Source organism: Malurus melanocephalus, unplaced genomic scaffold (genome assembly GCF_030028575.1).
Source record: "Malurus melanocephalus ecotype Western Australia unplaced genomic scaffold, MMel_1.1 scaffold_451, whole genome shotgun sequence".
Classification (NCBI taxonomy): domain Eukaryota; kingdom Metazoa; phylum Chordata; class Aves; order Passeriformes; family Maluridae; genus Malurus; species Malurus melanocephalus.
This window is the reverse complement of record NW_026623683.1, coordinates 117,898-130,561: the sequence shown is the minus strand read 5'-3', so window position 1 is coordinate 130,561 and position 12,664 is coordinate 117,898. Positions and strand designations below refer to the sequence as shown.

General features: G+C 43.2%; 2 protein-coding genes across 2 annotated transcripts in view; one reads left to right on the top strand and one right to left on the bottom strand.

Moving 5' to 3' along the window:
• Positions 1–4,133, bottom strand: part of ANKRD27 (ankyrin repeat domain 27) — a 53,867-nt gene extending 49,734 nt beyond the window's left edge. The window contains exon 1 of the mRNA XM_057380385.1: positions 4,070–4,133. The gene's annotated coding sequence lies outside the window, so the exon portion shown is untranslated. The remainder of the gene's footprint in view (positions 1–4,069) is intronic.
• Positions 4,134–4,160: 27 nt separating this feature from the next.
• NUDT19 (nudix hydrolase 19) lies at positions 4,161–9,213 on the top strand. The gene is made up of 3 exons (XM_057380389.1): positions 4,161–4,911; positions 6,687–6,894; positions 7,942–9,213. The coding sequence occupies exons 1-3, from the start codon at positions 4,228–4,230 to the stop codon at positions 8,163–8,165; spliced, it is 1,116 nt and encodes a 371-aa protein (XP_057236372.1). The 5' UTR covers positions 4,161–4,227; the 3' UTR covers positions 8,166–9,213.
• The last annotated feature ends 3,451 nt before the right edge of the window (positions 9,214–12,664 follow it).

The window sequence follows — 12,664 nt, the reverse complement described above, 5'->3', positions numbered from 1 at the left end:
TGGGTGCAGCTGGGATGTAGCTTTAGCAGCTGCTGAAACCTGTGGGAAGGTGAAAAGTCACATGGCATTTAAGCAGCACTGGGGCTCTGGTGGATCCTCTCAGCCAGCCCAGCACGRGCGTTTCATGCTGGAAGCAATGTGACTGGAAACCATGTAGGCAAACACAAATCCAATCACAGCATCTCTGAAACTGTCACCCACAGAGGGCCACTTACAAATGCAATKATGTTTATTGTTCAGTTCCAGTCATTTGTCAGAATATCTGCTGTGATTTACCAGAGTGACGGAAATCGAATTCTCAACCCTTCACAGGGTCAGGTGGGTTTTTGTGTTGTTCTCTTSGATTGAATTGTATGTTTTCTTTTATTCACACTGCATTATTTATCGTATATACTTTATAATAACATCTCCACCAAATTAAACAAATCCTCTCAAAGCTAGTTATAATTCAACTGCACAGAAATGGAAGTCACAGTTTTGGTATAAACGTGGTCTGTTATTTTGATCAYTTCCACTGTGCATGAAATTATCACTGGAGTCTCTGATCAGTCAAGTCTGTCTCTAGCACACAAATGTTCAAATAACACACACAGCTGAACTCAATGTGCCACAGCACTAAGAAACTACACAGCCAAAAAATGGACTTTAAAATTCACGGGTTTTTTTGAAATAATAGTATACCTCATATCTTACAGTCATCTCTCTTTGTCTTGAGGAAAAAAACATTTAAATGCAATTCCTTTGTATAATCCGGAAGAATCTATACACAAATGGCATAACCCTTGGGGGAAAAGAAGTAAGAAAGGGGAAAATTAAAAAAAAAAAAAAGAAGAAAATACTTAACTATTTATACCGTATAAAATGACTGAGGACTACTAGAGACTGCAAACATGATACTTCTTTGGCAACTTAATCTAATATGCTAATTGCAGGTGTAACTAGAGATAYACACATTTGAATTCTGGGTCCTGGAGTGAGTACTCCAAATGATTCCTCATACAAGCCATCACTACTCAGTCTGGCAAGAAATTACATGTGTGAAAACTATTCATGTCATTAAAAGCTGCAGAATTAGAACCATAACTTCTATTTCCATAAAGCATGTAATCCATTATCTGTTTTTTGGAAGTAGGACAGTTCCAGTTGTTAATACTATCTGTAACCTAGTTTTCTCATCTGCCTAATTTGTTGGAATACCATTTTGTAGGAAGTTAGCTAGATTTTTAATTTTTAATTTTTCTTTTTAGTCAATCTTCATAATGGTGCTATAATCACAAACCTGCATTTCTCAGATTTGACATTTATTCACAATTTGGAAACAATATTTGAAAACCTATATAGTTTACTTTTTATATTAAGTGTGCCTATTTGTTGATATTATATGAGCTAAACAATCTAGAAGCTTTAGCATGTAATTTTGAAATTACCTGGAGGTAGCTGAAATACCATTTGAAATAGCAGGAGGCAATCTTTTGCCTTTCTTGGCAGGAAACTGGAAGAGAGAGAGCAAAACATCCCTTTGCATCCTTTATCTTTGCTCACTGTTTCTGAGCGTTCATCTTCAAAATCTCCTGCCACCTTCAGTCCTAACAATTGGGTCAATTAAAGACTCACACGCTCCTGGAATTTCCTGGAATGAGATGACCTCAGCTTTGTAATGAATGGATACTGAATAACTCTTCCTAAGACAATACTGAAAGGAAGGGAAAAAAAATTGCCAGCAGTAGGGTGGATCTGCTGACTCTTAGATAAGGAATGGCACCTTCTTAAGCAGAACAGGGGCTTTATATACCCCAGAACTGTGTGGAAAAATGCAGCAACTGGAGTAGGGAAGAAAGTTTGCTTTAGCTTGCACTTGGCTGTCTTTGGGCCCAAAGRACTGCTCTGGATGCTGAGCTCAGTCCTGAACAGAGCTGTAACCTCAGCCCTGGCATTCTCATGTGTCTGAGGCTGCAGCACTGTGCCAGCCACACATCCCATTTGCACTCCCMTGYGAGAATGCCTACAGAACCAGACCCSTGAGGRTCAATACCAGCGGATGCCAATGGAACCAGAGGACCCCATCAAGGTCAGAAGGATAAGGCACCTCTGCTAGGAGGAAAGGCTGAGAGAATTGGTGACCTAATTGTGGCCTTCTAGTGCCTGAAGGACATCTGCAAGAAATATGGAGAGYGTTTCCAAAGGCCTGGGGTGACAAGTGAGATTGGCTTCAAACTGACAGAGCAGGTTCAGATAAGATATTAGGTAGAAATTGTTCCTTCTGAGGGTGTTGAGGCACTGGCACAGGTTGCCCACAGAATCTGGTTGCCCCTTCCCTAGAAATGTCCAAGGCCTGGTAACCCTGCTTTACATACTAGCCCTTAAGAGACTTTAGACTGTCTTAGATAAAAAACCCCAAACRAACAATTCATTCAGAAACTCAAGGTAACAATATAATCATTGCTATTCTCTAGTATCAGATTTTCCTAGGTATGTTCTGAAACAATGTTCCAGGGCTATCATACACTGCATTTTTGCCATAGTAAGATAGTTTTGTACATGTGCTGGTATTATATCTGATTTGAAAGTGACACCATTCATTACTGGTACACGAGTACTTTCTACTTAAAATGCCTTTATGCTGAAATGATCTGACATAATGGACCCTAAATCTTTTTGATCAGCCTTCAAGCTCATTGGATGTTAAATCTTTAAAAACCTCAGCAGTTTATTAATATTTCACCAGTAAAGCAGCTTTCAGGCAAAGCACGTCCTAACAAGATGTATATTTAACACAGTAAAATAGTTAACTACACAAAGCACATTCCACAAAAGGCAAACAAATACCAAGGTGAATGTCGTGATTTTAGGTTCAAAGTGCCTTCTAGTAGACAACAGCACAAATGGCTTTGTGCTTCCACTGGCTAAGGTGGTAATTACTGATGAGCAAAAAGGATTAAATCAATGTGAAAAAGAGCAGCTCAGGGTACAAGATGTCATGGGTTTTGCTTGTATATTCGGTGATAAACAAGGGAAGCAAAGGGAGGCAGGCTTGTCTATTGTCTGGTCATTYCTTTCAACAGCATCAGCTGGYTTGGCTGACCTGCYCWGCCCACTGCAGCCTGGCACCAGGGTGAGCTTATGGCCCAGCTGTGTCTGGGCACACCTCAAGGTCATTTTTGGGTTTGTCAATTTGTCCATTGTTCCAGCACCCAATGGTTCACTTGCTTCCAAACTTCATTCAGTTCCAGTGACACGCATCTCACAGGCATCAAGTACAAGCTCAAACATAAAATCAAATTGAGAGGCTGTCAGATGCATGTACAGGTATGTGGGTATTTGCCAAACACAATCTGGCAAGAGGAGGATTATAGATAGGAGAAGGATTTTCCATGTTACATGCAAACATTCTTACAAAACTTCTCAACCTGTGTCATCAGCTTTTTTCTGCTTAAATTTCTTACAAATTAAAGAAAACTGAGGGATCAAAGTCAATTAATGAAATAAAATGTTTCCTAAACGTTCAAAGAACATTTTCAAGGTTTTGCTACCTTTGCTGAATCTATTTTTTTCAGGTAACAAGGCACTTAAAAACCTCAAAATGTAAGAGCTCTATAATAATTAACTAAAACTCTTCCTACTCTTCCCCTTTGAAGTGTACTAGAACAAATTCAAACAACTTGGCAAACGTCACGTTTAACTACARACCCAAAATGACTTTTGCCGTCAGCATGGCTTGCTATGGAATTGAGATAAGGAGATTTTTGTGAGGCCAGCTGGCGGGTCAGCAGCAGTATTACGATTACAAATCCGAGTCCTTGGCTCCTGACCCCGTGCTGACTCCCRGGGCTGTAACCACAGACCCTTCACGTGTGCTCAGGAAGATTCTGGGCTCAAAGGAAGCTCCTCGACATTTACACACCTTGTGGCAAATATACTCGGTGTTGTGAAACCTCGGGAAGCGCGAGCGACCCCAGGCCACAGCTTCCCAARCCACTTAAAGCCATCGCCTCGTTTCTGCCGGCCATCGCTGCCTTAAACCCTGTGTATTTACTTAAGCTTTCGCCCTCTGAGGACACCCGCTACTTACCGGCTTAGGGCTGGTGGGGGCTGAGGCATCCCGGCTSCCGGCCCGCCTCCTGCGGCCCTCCCCCGGCCCGGCCCGGCCCGCCCCGCGGCTGCAGTGGCTCCTCCGGGGGCGCAGGCGGCGGTGCCGCCCGGCCGCTCCAGCGCCTCCGCCTCGCCAAGATGAACGCGCGGCTGCGGCACTGGCGGGAGGCGGCCACGCTGCTGCTGGCGGCGGGCACTCCGGGCCGGCCGCCGCGCTCCCCGCTCGGCCCCTTCGACTATGAGCTGCTGCTGCTGCGCCGCACCTCCCGCAGCGGCTTCATGCCCGGCGCCCACGTGTTCCCGGGCGGGCTGGCGGAGCCGGCGGATTTCTCCGCCGAGTGGCTGGGGCTGCTGCCCGCCTCGCCCTACTGCGGGCTGGGCGCCGTGAAGCCGCCGCCGCCCGGCGGCAGCCGCGCCCCGCTCTTCACCACCGACCGGGAGAGCCTGGGCTCGSCGCTGCCGGGGGAAGTCGCTTTCCGCATCTGCGCTCTCAGGGAGACCTTCGAGGAGGCGGGGATCCTGCTGCTGGTGCCGGGGCGCGGGCCGGCCCCGCCGCTGCCGGCTGAGAGCCTGCCGCCCGCCGCCGAGCTSGAGGAGTGGCGGCGCCGGGTGCGGGAGGACCCGTCCTGCTTCCTGCGGCTGTGCCGCCACCTGGGCTGCGCGCCCAACATCTGGGCGCTGCACGAGTGGAGCAACTGGCTGACTCCCGTCAGCAGGGCCGGGCCCGGCGGCCGCCGCTATGACACGGCTTTCTACCTGTGCTGCCTGGAGGAGCGGCCGCCCTACGTCTCGCAGGACGACCAGGAGGTGACAGCCGTCCTGGTAAGAGCGGCTGGGTGCCTGGATGCAGCACARCCCGGCCGGGCGRGTGTTGCGATGGGAGCGGGYGTTCCTGCYCGAGCTCTGCTCCCACGGCCCCTGYCTSCGGCACACYGCYGAGGCTGTGCCCTTACACATCGAACAGACATAGAATCATACAATCCTTTGGGTTGGAATAGACCTTAAAGATCACCTTATTCCACCCCCGCCATGGGCAAGGACACCTTCCACTMTCCCAGGTTGCTCCAAGCCCAGTCCAGCCTGCCCTTGAACACTTCCAGGAATCCAGAGGCTGACACAGCTTCATTGGGCACCCCGTGCCCGGGCTTTCTCTCCCTCACAGTAAAAAACTGCCTTCTAATATCTACGCTAAATGTCCCGTGCTTCAATTTGTACCCGTTACTCCTTGTCCTGTCACTACAGTTCCTGACAGASTCCCTCCCCAGCTTCCCTGCAGTCCCTTCAGATACTGGGAGATGCTGTGAGCTCTCCACATAAACTCCTCCAGACTAACCAGTGCCCACCCCTGGAAAAGCTCCCTAAGACGTGAGGAAAGGGAAGGGAGTGTTCATCTGCACGGTTCCCCTCTGCCCTGCACACCTGGATCTGCCACCAACACCAGAGATGCAGCTGCAGCAGCTGGCGGGAGAGGGGTTTTGTGAGGTCTTTTTACGTGATCCGTGTCCCATCATATCCCTTTCACCTTAAATTACTGTCTCTCTCAAAGGCAGATGACAAATTCCGGTTTTTATGTGTTTGTTCGTGCAACATAGTGGAGGGTTGTCACCTGCCCTTAGCACWCAGTATGCAGGGAGAGATCCATGTGCTATGTACAGGTATATTCCAGGACTGCAAGAGATGCTAGTAACTTTTATCTTTTCGAGTTACTTGAAATATTTTAAGTAATAAACAAACTTATTGAAATAGTCCATTAAAATTTTTCACACTTTGATTTTTTTAACCTGCTTTTTTTTTTGAATGCRTAAAAGTAAACTTGATGAAGCTCTAAGAGAGCTCAAGGTCAGCTACATTAGGGTCCTTATGTTTTTTTAGAATTCTAAAAAGTTCGATAGCAAGTTAGAAGTAGATGAGAAACCAGACAGTTCTGTCTGTAAAAGCTTAGCTAATKATTTTGGTATTACTGATGTTGCTATATTTGTCTGTTTAACAGATTTTGCTATAGAAATTTAAAAGTATCTGAAACCTTATCTTCAAAAGGGTTCATGTTGWAATTTTGTTAGCAATAGCATAATTCTACTGGGAGTGTTTATACACCTATTTATATTATTAAATTTACCATATGAGGTGAAATCAAGATTACCATTTTCTTGAACATGCAGAATAAGCATGAATAGCTGGGTGTTCATGCTTTGAAAACAATACTTCTACAAAACGCATATTTAGAGGTACTTGTAATTCTCAAAGTATCAGTAACAACCTCTGGTAATACCGAGTTTAATATTTTCTGTTGGYTTCAGTAAACTTTTAGTCAGGCCCCTAAAACAAATGTCAGTTTCTAACCCTGTCATGTCTGTGTGTAAAATAAAAACTTATTTTTACTGGGGAAAAAGGAGTAACTTTTATAGATTGCTTATGTTTTTCAATTTTAGGAATATCTTTGTTGTGTCTTGTTTATACATAGGTTTTTTGTGTTCAGAAGTATGGCCTGTTGCAAGCTCTTTTGCTGTATAGACCTCCTTGCTAAATGACTTTTCAGTTTACTTGGACTTCTTTTCTGCTGCTGAAATATTATTTCAAGGCTTGTTTTCATCTTCCAGTGGTCATCACCTCCAGAAGCCATTGAACGGCTTAAGTCTCAAGAGATCTGGTTTCCTCCACCCCAGTTTTATGAATTCTGTAGGCTGTGCAACTTCTCTTCCCTGCGGGAGTTACAGAAGTTCAGCTCCGCGCGCGCTCTGGAGGGCTGTGAGCGCTGGATGCCRGTGACGCTGAGTGCTCCAGATGGTTTCATCCAGCTGCTGCCGGGTAAGGACACACTGGAGAGTTCTCCTAAATATCCAGCATCTCCTGAATGCTGTGTGCTGAAGCCAYGTGACATGAACCATCCATAACTGTAAGGAAAATAATTTTCTAAATCAAGTTACTGCATGCTGTTTTTATCTTGTCTGCTGCAGTTGTGACAGTGGCTGCTGTCAGAGAYGAGCCAGGGATCATATGGCACAGTAACTTCTTGGTTACTCCTGATCTCATTGTCTCACTCTTGTCCTAGTTGTGCATTTGTGAAGAAATTCCAGCACTTCAGCATTGTGTAACTTGAAAAATGTATTAGAACTCCTCCTGTTTAGTCCTTTTCAGTGGGAGTTCTCCTTCAGTTACCCRTTTGAAAGGACAAGGGGATCAAGCACAGCTGCAGTATCAGACGTCACAGCTGCAGTGATAAGGCACTTGACTAAAACCATACCCTGGCATCTTCCTCCTGCCCTTTCTCCTATTTAGTCGCATTTCAAAGTCATGTACATGCAGTGTCAAGAAAAGCTGCATGTTCTAGTTATTATTTTGTGTTTTTTTTTAGTTTGATTTTCATTATGCTTTCGCTTTTTTTTTTGGGTCACAATTGACCTCAAGGATTTCTGGATTTGGGGTATATTAGCAGTCTTGCACAAGAGTATTATGCCTTGACATGGCAAAACATTCATTTTCTTCAACAAAGTAGAACAACATAAATTTCTATTCTTTGTCCTATCTCTGTACACTTGAAAAGTGTTTGTCCTGTTCTCCACCTATTGCATGCACTCCTATCTGCCCAGGCTGTGATGACAGCTTATTAATAGCATACTATCAGGAGCTCTGGAACATTCAACATGAGCTGCAATGCCACTGGCATACTTCAGAAATTTATGGCTGTATCTTTAAATCTGAAGATGTTTAGAGGCAATTTACTTTCGCATTGTGAAATCCATTTCCACTGATTTAAATGATGTGATTAATCCTGAAARATTGCCAGTGTCATTCAATGGAAAAGCTGAATAGTAAGGTTGGCAATCTATAACTAATTTTTTTTTCCACCCCCAGGAGATGAATTATATCCAGAAGATCCAGATTATACAGGAGAAAAGAAAATGAATCTGTCAACAGATAAGAAGATTGAAGATSTCATGAAAGAGGGTGGTATATTTCACAGGATAGTAATAAAAAACATCAACAATCTTGCTGTCTATGTTAAYATTCAAGCAAAATATAACCATATAAATCCACTGATGATAAAGTGTGATAATTCAGATAATAGCAGATTATAATGTCTTTGGTTTAAATCTAGGAATATTTTTAATTACATATATACTCAACTGTGGTATTGGTGCTTTTTAACTGTTGCCAAATAGCCATGAAAATACTCCTCTGTCCTGCCAAAGCATATTGTCTGTGTGTGTGATGCCATATCTATGTGTATCTAATTATTTGRCTCTTTAAAAATAGAACAATTGTGCCACTGTTGGGTCACAAAGATCCTCTTCTGACTGAAAATTTGAGTATATCTTATGTTCAAAACAAGCATATTTTAAGTTGAAGAATTCTTTTTCTATGCTTCCCAAAGTTACTCATTAGATAACTGCAATGTGTGTCTTGAAATGAGTGAAATCTCCCATTCCATATTTGTTGACATCTCCTAGTCTATTCTCGCTTTCATTTTGGGGAAAAGCAATATATGTATATAGCTGTAGATATAGATGTAAATTAACTAYAATGCAATTTAAAAAGTAATACTGTAAAGTTAATTTTTATATTTGATATATTTAAATTCTTTCTACTAATGGTAATTATTCAAAACTTCAGATTTCAAAGGTGAGTTAATTTAAACAAAGTCATCTATGAAATTAAGTGCACTATTTTTGTCATTTTTTTTTATTTTCAAGTTTTAAACAATTTAAAAAATAAAAAATTGTAATTATTAACTCCAAAAAGATATCAACAATTTATGGGAATACTATTCCTGCTTGAAACACCCACTTCCATATTCTAATAKCCCACATTTTGCTTCTTAATTACTTTACTATATATTATCTGAGATTTAAGAACTTCAGAGGAAAGATTGCTGCTTGATTTTTCATTTGGATATTTGGTTGGATTTATCTTTTTTTTGTGCAATAAATGGAGTACTTTTGTGAATTCTTTGTCTGGAAGGAGAATGAATGGTGACTTTATGTGAGTCAGTAAAGTTGTTCAGAAAGATTTGTTCCAGCTTTTATTCTGTGTTTCAATTAAAACCTTCTGTAGCAATTTCATAAAATTGGTTTGAACCATTTATTTGGATTAAAAAAAAATTTAAAGCACGTCTTTCTCTTCTGTCTGAGAACGCGCCCAGACTGGTGCAGTCCTTGTTGAGATCTGTGTGCCTGTGGTGATCACAGGCCTTGAGGAGCAGAACCCTGTGTATTGTGCAGTRGAACAGAATATTCTGTTCTGGCTGTTTCAGAATATTCTCACTGGCTATGACATTCCCATTTCTCCAGTCACTGAAGGCTGTGCCTGGCTGCCGTGACTTTTCAAATACAGTGGAGAGAAGCTTAGGACCCACACTTGCCAGTTCCCTCAGAACCCTGGGATGCATCTCCTCGTGTCCCAAGGACTTCTCTATGTTCAGTTTTGTTTCCCCACCTTGAGGTTCAAGGACTTGAGAGTTACTGGAAGTGTGACTGCCAGCAAAAACGGAGGCAAAAAAGTCAAATGTCAAAGAAACCATGTCAGCCCTCTCCATGTAGGCTATCACTGATGTATTGCAGGATGGGGGATGTACTCTTATTAAAATCTTCCTTTTCTAGTCAACATACCTCTGGGAGCCCTTATTTTTTTCCAGATCCCTTGCCACATTCAGCTCCAGCTGTGCCATAGGTCTCCTGATCCCATTCCTATACCTGCAAGCACCATYCTTATATTCTTGCCTATGAATAAACATTCCTGCTTCCACTGCCCATGCCTTCAGACGGGTCAGAAGGGTCTTCCTCAGCTACACTGGTTACCTGCACTCCTTGCCTGATTTCTTACACGAGAATAGAATTCTTTTGTACTTCAAGGAAAAGATCCTTAAAGAGCCACCAGCTCTCTCCTCATTTATCYCTGAGGGCAGTTTCCAGGAATTCTCATCCACTAGTTCCTTAAACGAGTTCACTCTCCTAGGATCTTCACTTGTGTGGACCATACCACTTGAGATCATGAATTCAAATACCCAAAAGATTTTTTTATTGTTCTGTCCCTTACAATTGTTCTACCAGTTACTTTTGTGATAGAAAGTGGTTGTTAGGAGAAAATATTTTTGATAAAGAAATTATTTAGCTCTCCCCAGGGCACAGTAGGACTGTGAATATGGGAATATGGGCACAGGATAAGTGCAGGAGTGATGTCAAGTGTGTCTTAGAGAAGTAGGGGGAAATGCACAGTTCTGGCACTCCTGTTGTGTCAGGGGAGGATTCTCTGTCTGGTTAGGGTTATGTCTTCATGCCAAGCTAAGCTCTAGACTAAGTCCTTACACTGGGTTATTTCATCACTTCCTTAAAGGCTGATCTTTATCAACTCTTTCCAGTTGTCCATTTACTTGTGTTGCCACTGTTTTTTCTTTTTTCCTGTGGTTGTTGTCCCTGCATTCGTTAAGAACTACCAATATTTCCAAAGAATTACCACTATCTCACCATTGCCTCCGCCTTAGAGACTTGAAGCCTCAAATAAATTAGAAACCCTAAAGGTTTATTGTAATAATTTCCCTTGAGTCCCAGCAGAACTTTCTTGATTGCAAGTTGTTTGTGTGATAAGTTGGTTTATGAAATCGCTACATATTTTATTAAAACAGTTTGACAGCCCTAGCACAATTTTGCTCAGTTTGTAACACTTCTATGTATCTGAGGGGGGAGAAGGGAACTGCGAACGTGCAGAGAAGACTCTTGCCTYCCAGTAACTCCGCCTACCAACGGTCGTCAAAGCAATCACAAAAGGCCTCAGTAACAACACAACACCGACGAATCAGTTTCTAAAAACTTCTAGAAACATCACGTTAGAGAAGGTATAAAAAAGGAGTTCAGACTACGTGCTGCGCGGTGTCCTAGGTGTTAGTAGGAGAGACTCACTTAGCTGGTGTCCTAAGTGCAGCCGGCTACTCGCTTAGCTCGCTCAGATCTGTGGTTGCTTAACTAATATGTTTCCTTAATGCTTCTTTATTAATTAATTAATAAATTGTTAATTCGATTCTAACGTCTRATTGGCTATTAAAGCTCAATTTATCACAGTTTGCAGTAATCAGGGCATTTATTTTTTTCCCACTGAATCTGTTTCCCATTTTATACATCAAAAGCCCTCAGATGGACTCACCAGTGTTTCGTGGGAATTCCTGCACCGTTTCAGGTGGGTTTTTTTCCGCCTGGACAGTACTTTCCCGTGTGATTGGCCCCAACASGGCGCTGAGGGGCCGGGAAGGGGATATTAGGGCTCGGGACCCGCCCCGGGGCGGTGTCGGGGGCGGTGGWGAAGGAGATTTCTGGAAGCGCCTTCTGGAAGGTTCCGCGGCGTGTGGAGCCTGGGAACGCTGCAGACCGGGTCAGTGGGCTTGTTCCTGAGGGGTACTGCGGCAGGACTGGGGCGAAGTGGGGACGGGGGCGAGGAGAGAGGGAATAAAGCGAAAAAAAATGGGGTTTGAAGCCCTTATTCCCACGCTGCGCTTCTCTCGCTCTGCGCCTCGCGGGGAGCAGGGCTCGGATGGAGCACGGCTGGGCGGAGGGAGGGTGGATTTTGTTTTCTAGGGGTGAATTCTGTTTTCAAGGGTGAATTCTGTTTGCACACACCGGGATAGCTTCAGAGGATCCTACCTWCTGTAGGTCTGTGTTGAGGCAGCAGGTTGGAGCGAGGGATTTAGTGATTTTTTTTTTTTTTTTACATGTTAAATTCTGTTGAGTGGTGGGTGTGTGATTGGAGCAAACAAACTGTTTTTAGTTCTTAACAAAGCGGGAATGTGACTTAGAATGCATTGGGAGAGCCGGCCTTTTCTATGGGTGTGCTTTATCCCTGCCACTTTGATGGGCCATTTAGTGGGTTTGCACTAATATACCTGAGACGTCGACTGAAGTTATTTATGCCCCTCACAGTGGGACTGCTGAAACAAAAGGTCATTTTAAGTGTCTAAGGTACCTCGTTTTGCAGCATATTTATGGTGTAATGTTAGAAACGTGTGTGTATCTCGGGAGCTTTGGTTGTGTTAAATTAAATGATCTTGGGTAAAACTGCACTCGTTTCAGCTGTCCCGTTGTAATGCTAAATTAGAAATAATCAATGCTGTCTCTTAGAACTTGTTGCTCTTATCACCGTAGTGAAGCTGTGTTGTTGCTTAGTGCTGGCTTGTTCAGCAGTAGCTTTGGAACTAGAAGGCCAATGTCTTGATTGTCTGAAACATTTCACCTGCTTCCAGTGTGAATTCTTTAAATTGTAASCTAGACACTGCTGTGATGCTACCACGATGTGCTGGTTTGTGCCAAAATTAAATGCAAATTACTTGCTGGAAGTTTTACTTTTCTGTTGTAAATTCCGGCTCTGGTATGTACCATTGCAGGCAAATGTAWTGTGAAGTACTGGTAAAAACCTGTGACGTTAAAATTGTTCACAAAGTTTGGAATTTCTCTTTTAGATTAGGATTATTTTTTTTTAAGGTGTAAATATTGTCTTCTGGTATTTCTGTCTATTTTGTCATGTTGGTAGGTTGTAGCAGCCCTTGTTTGCAATCAGCRTATTTTTGCTGGCATTTGGATGGAAAAGATGCAGC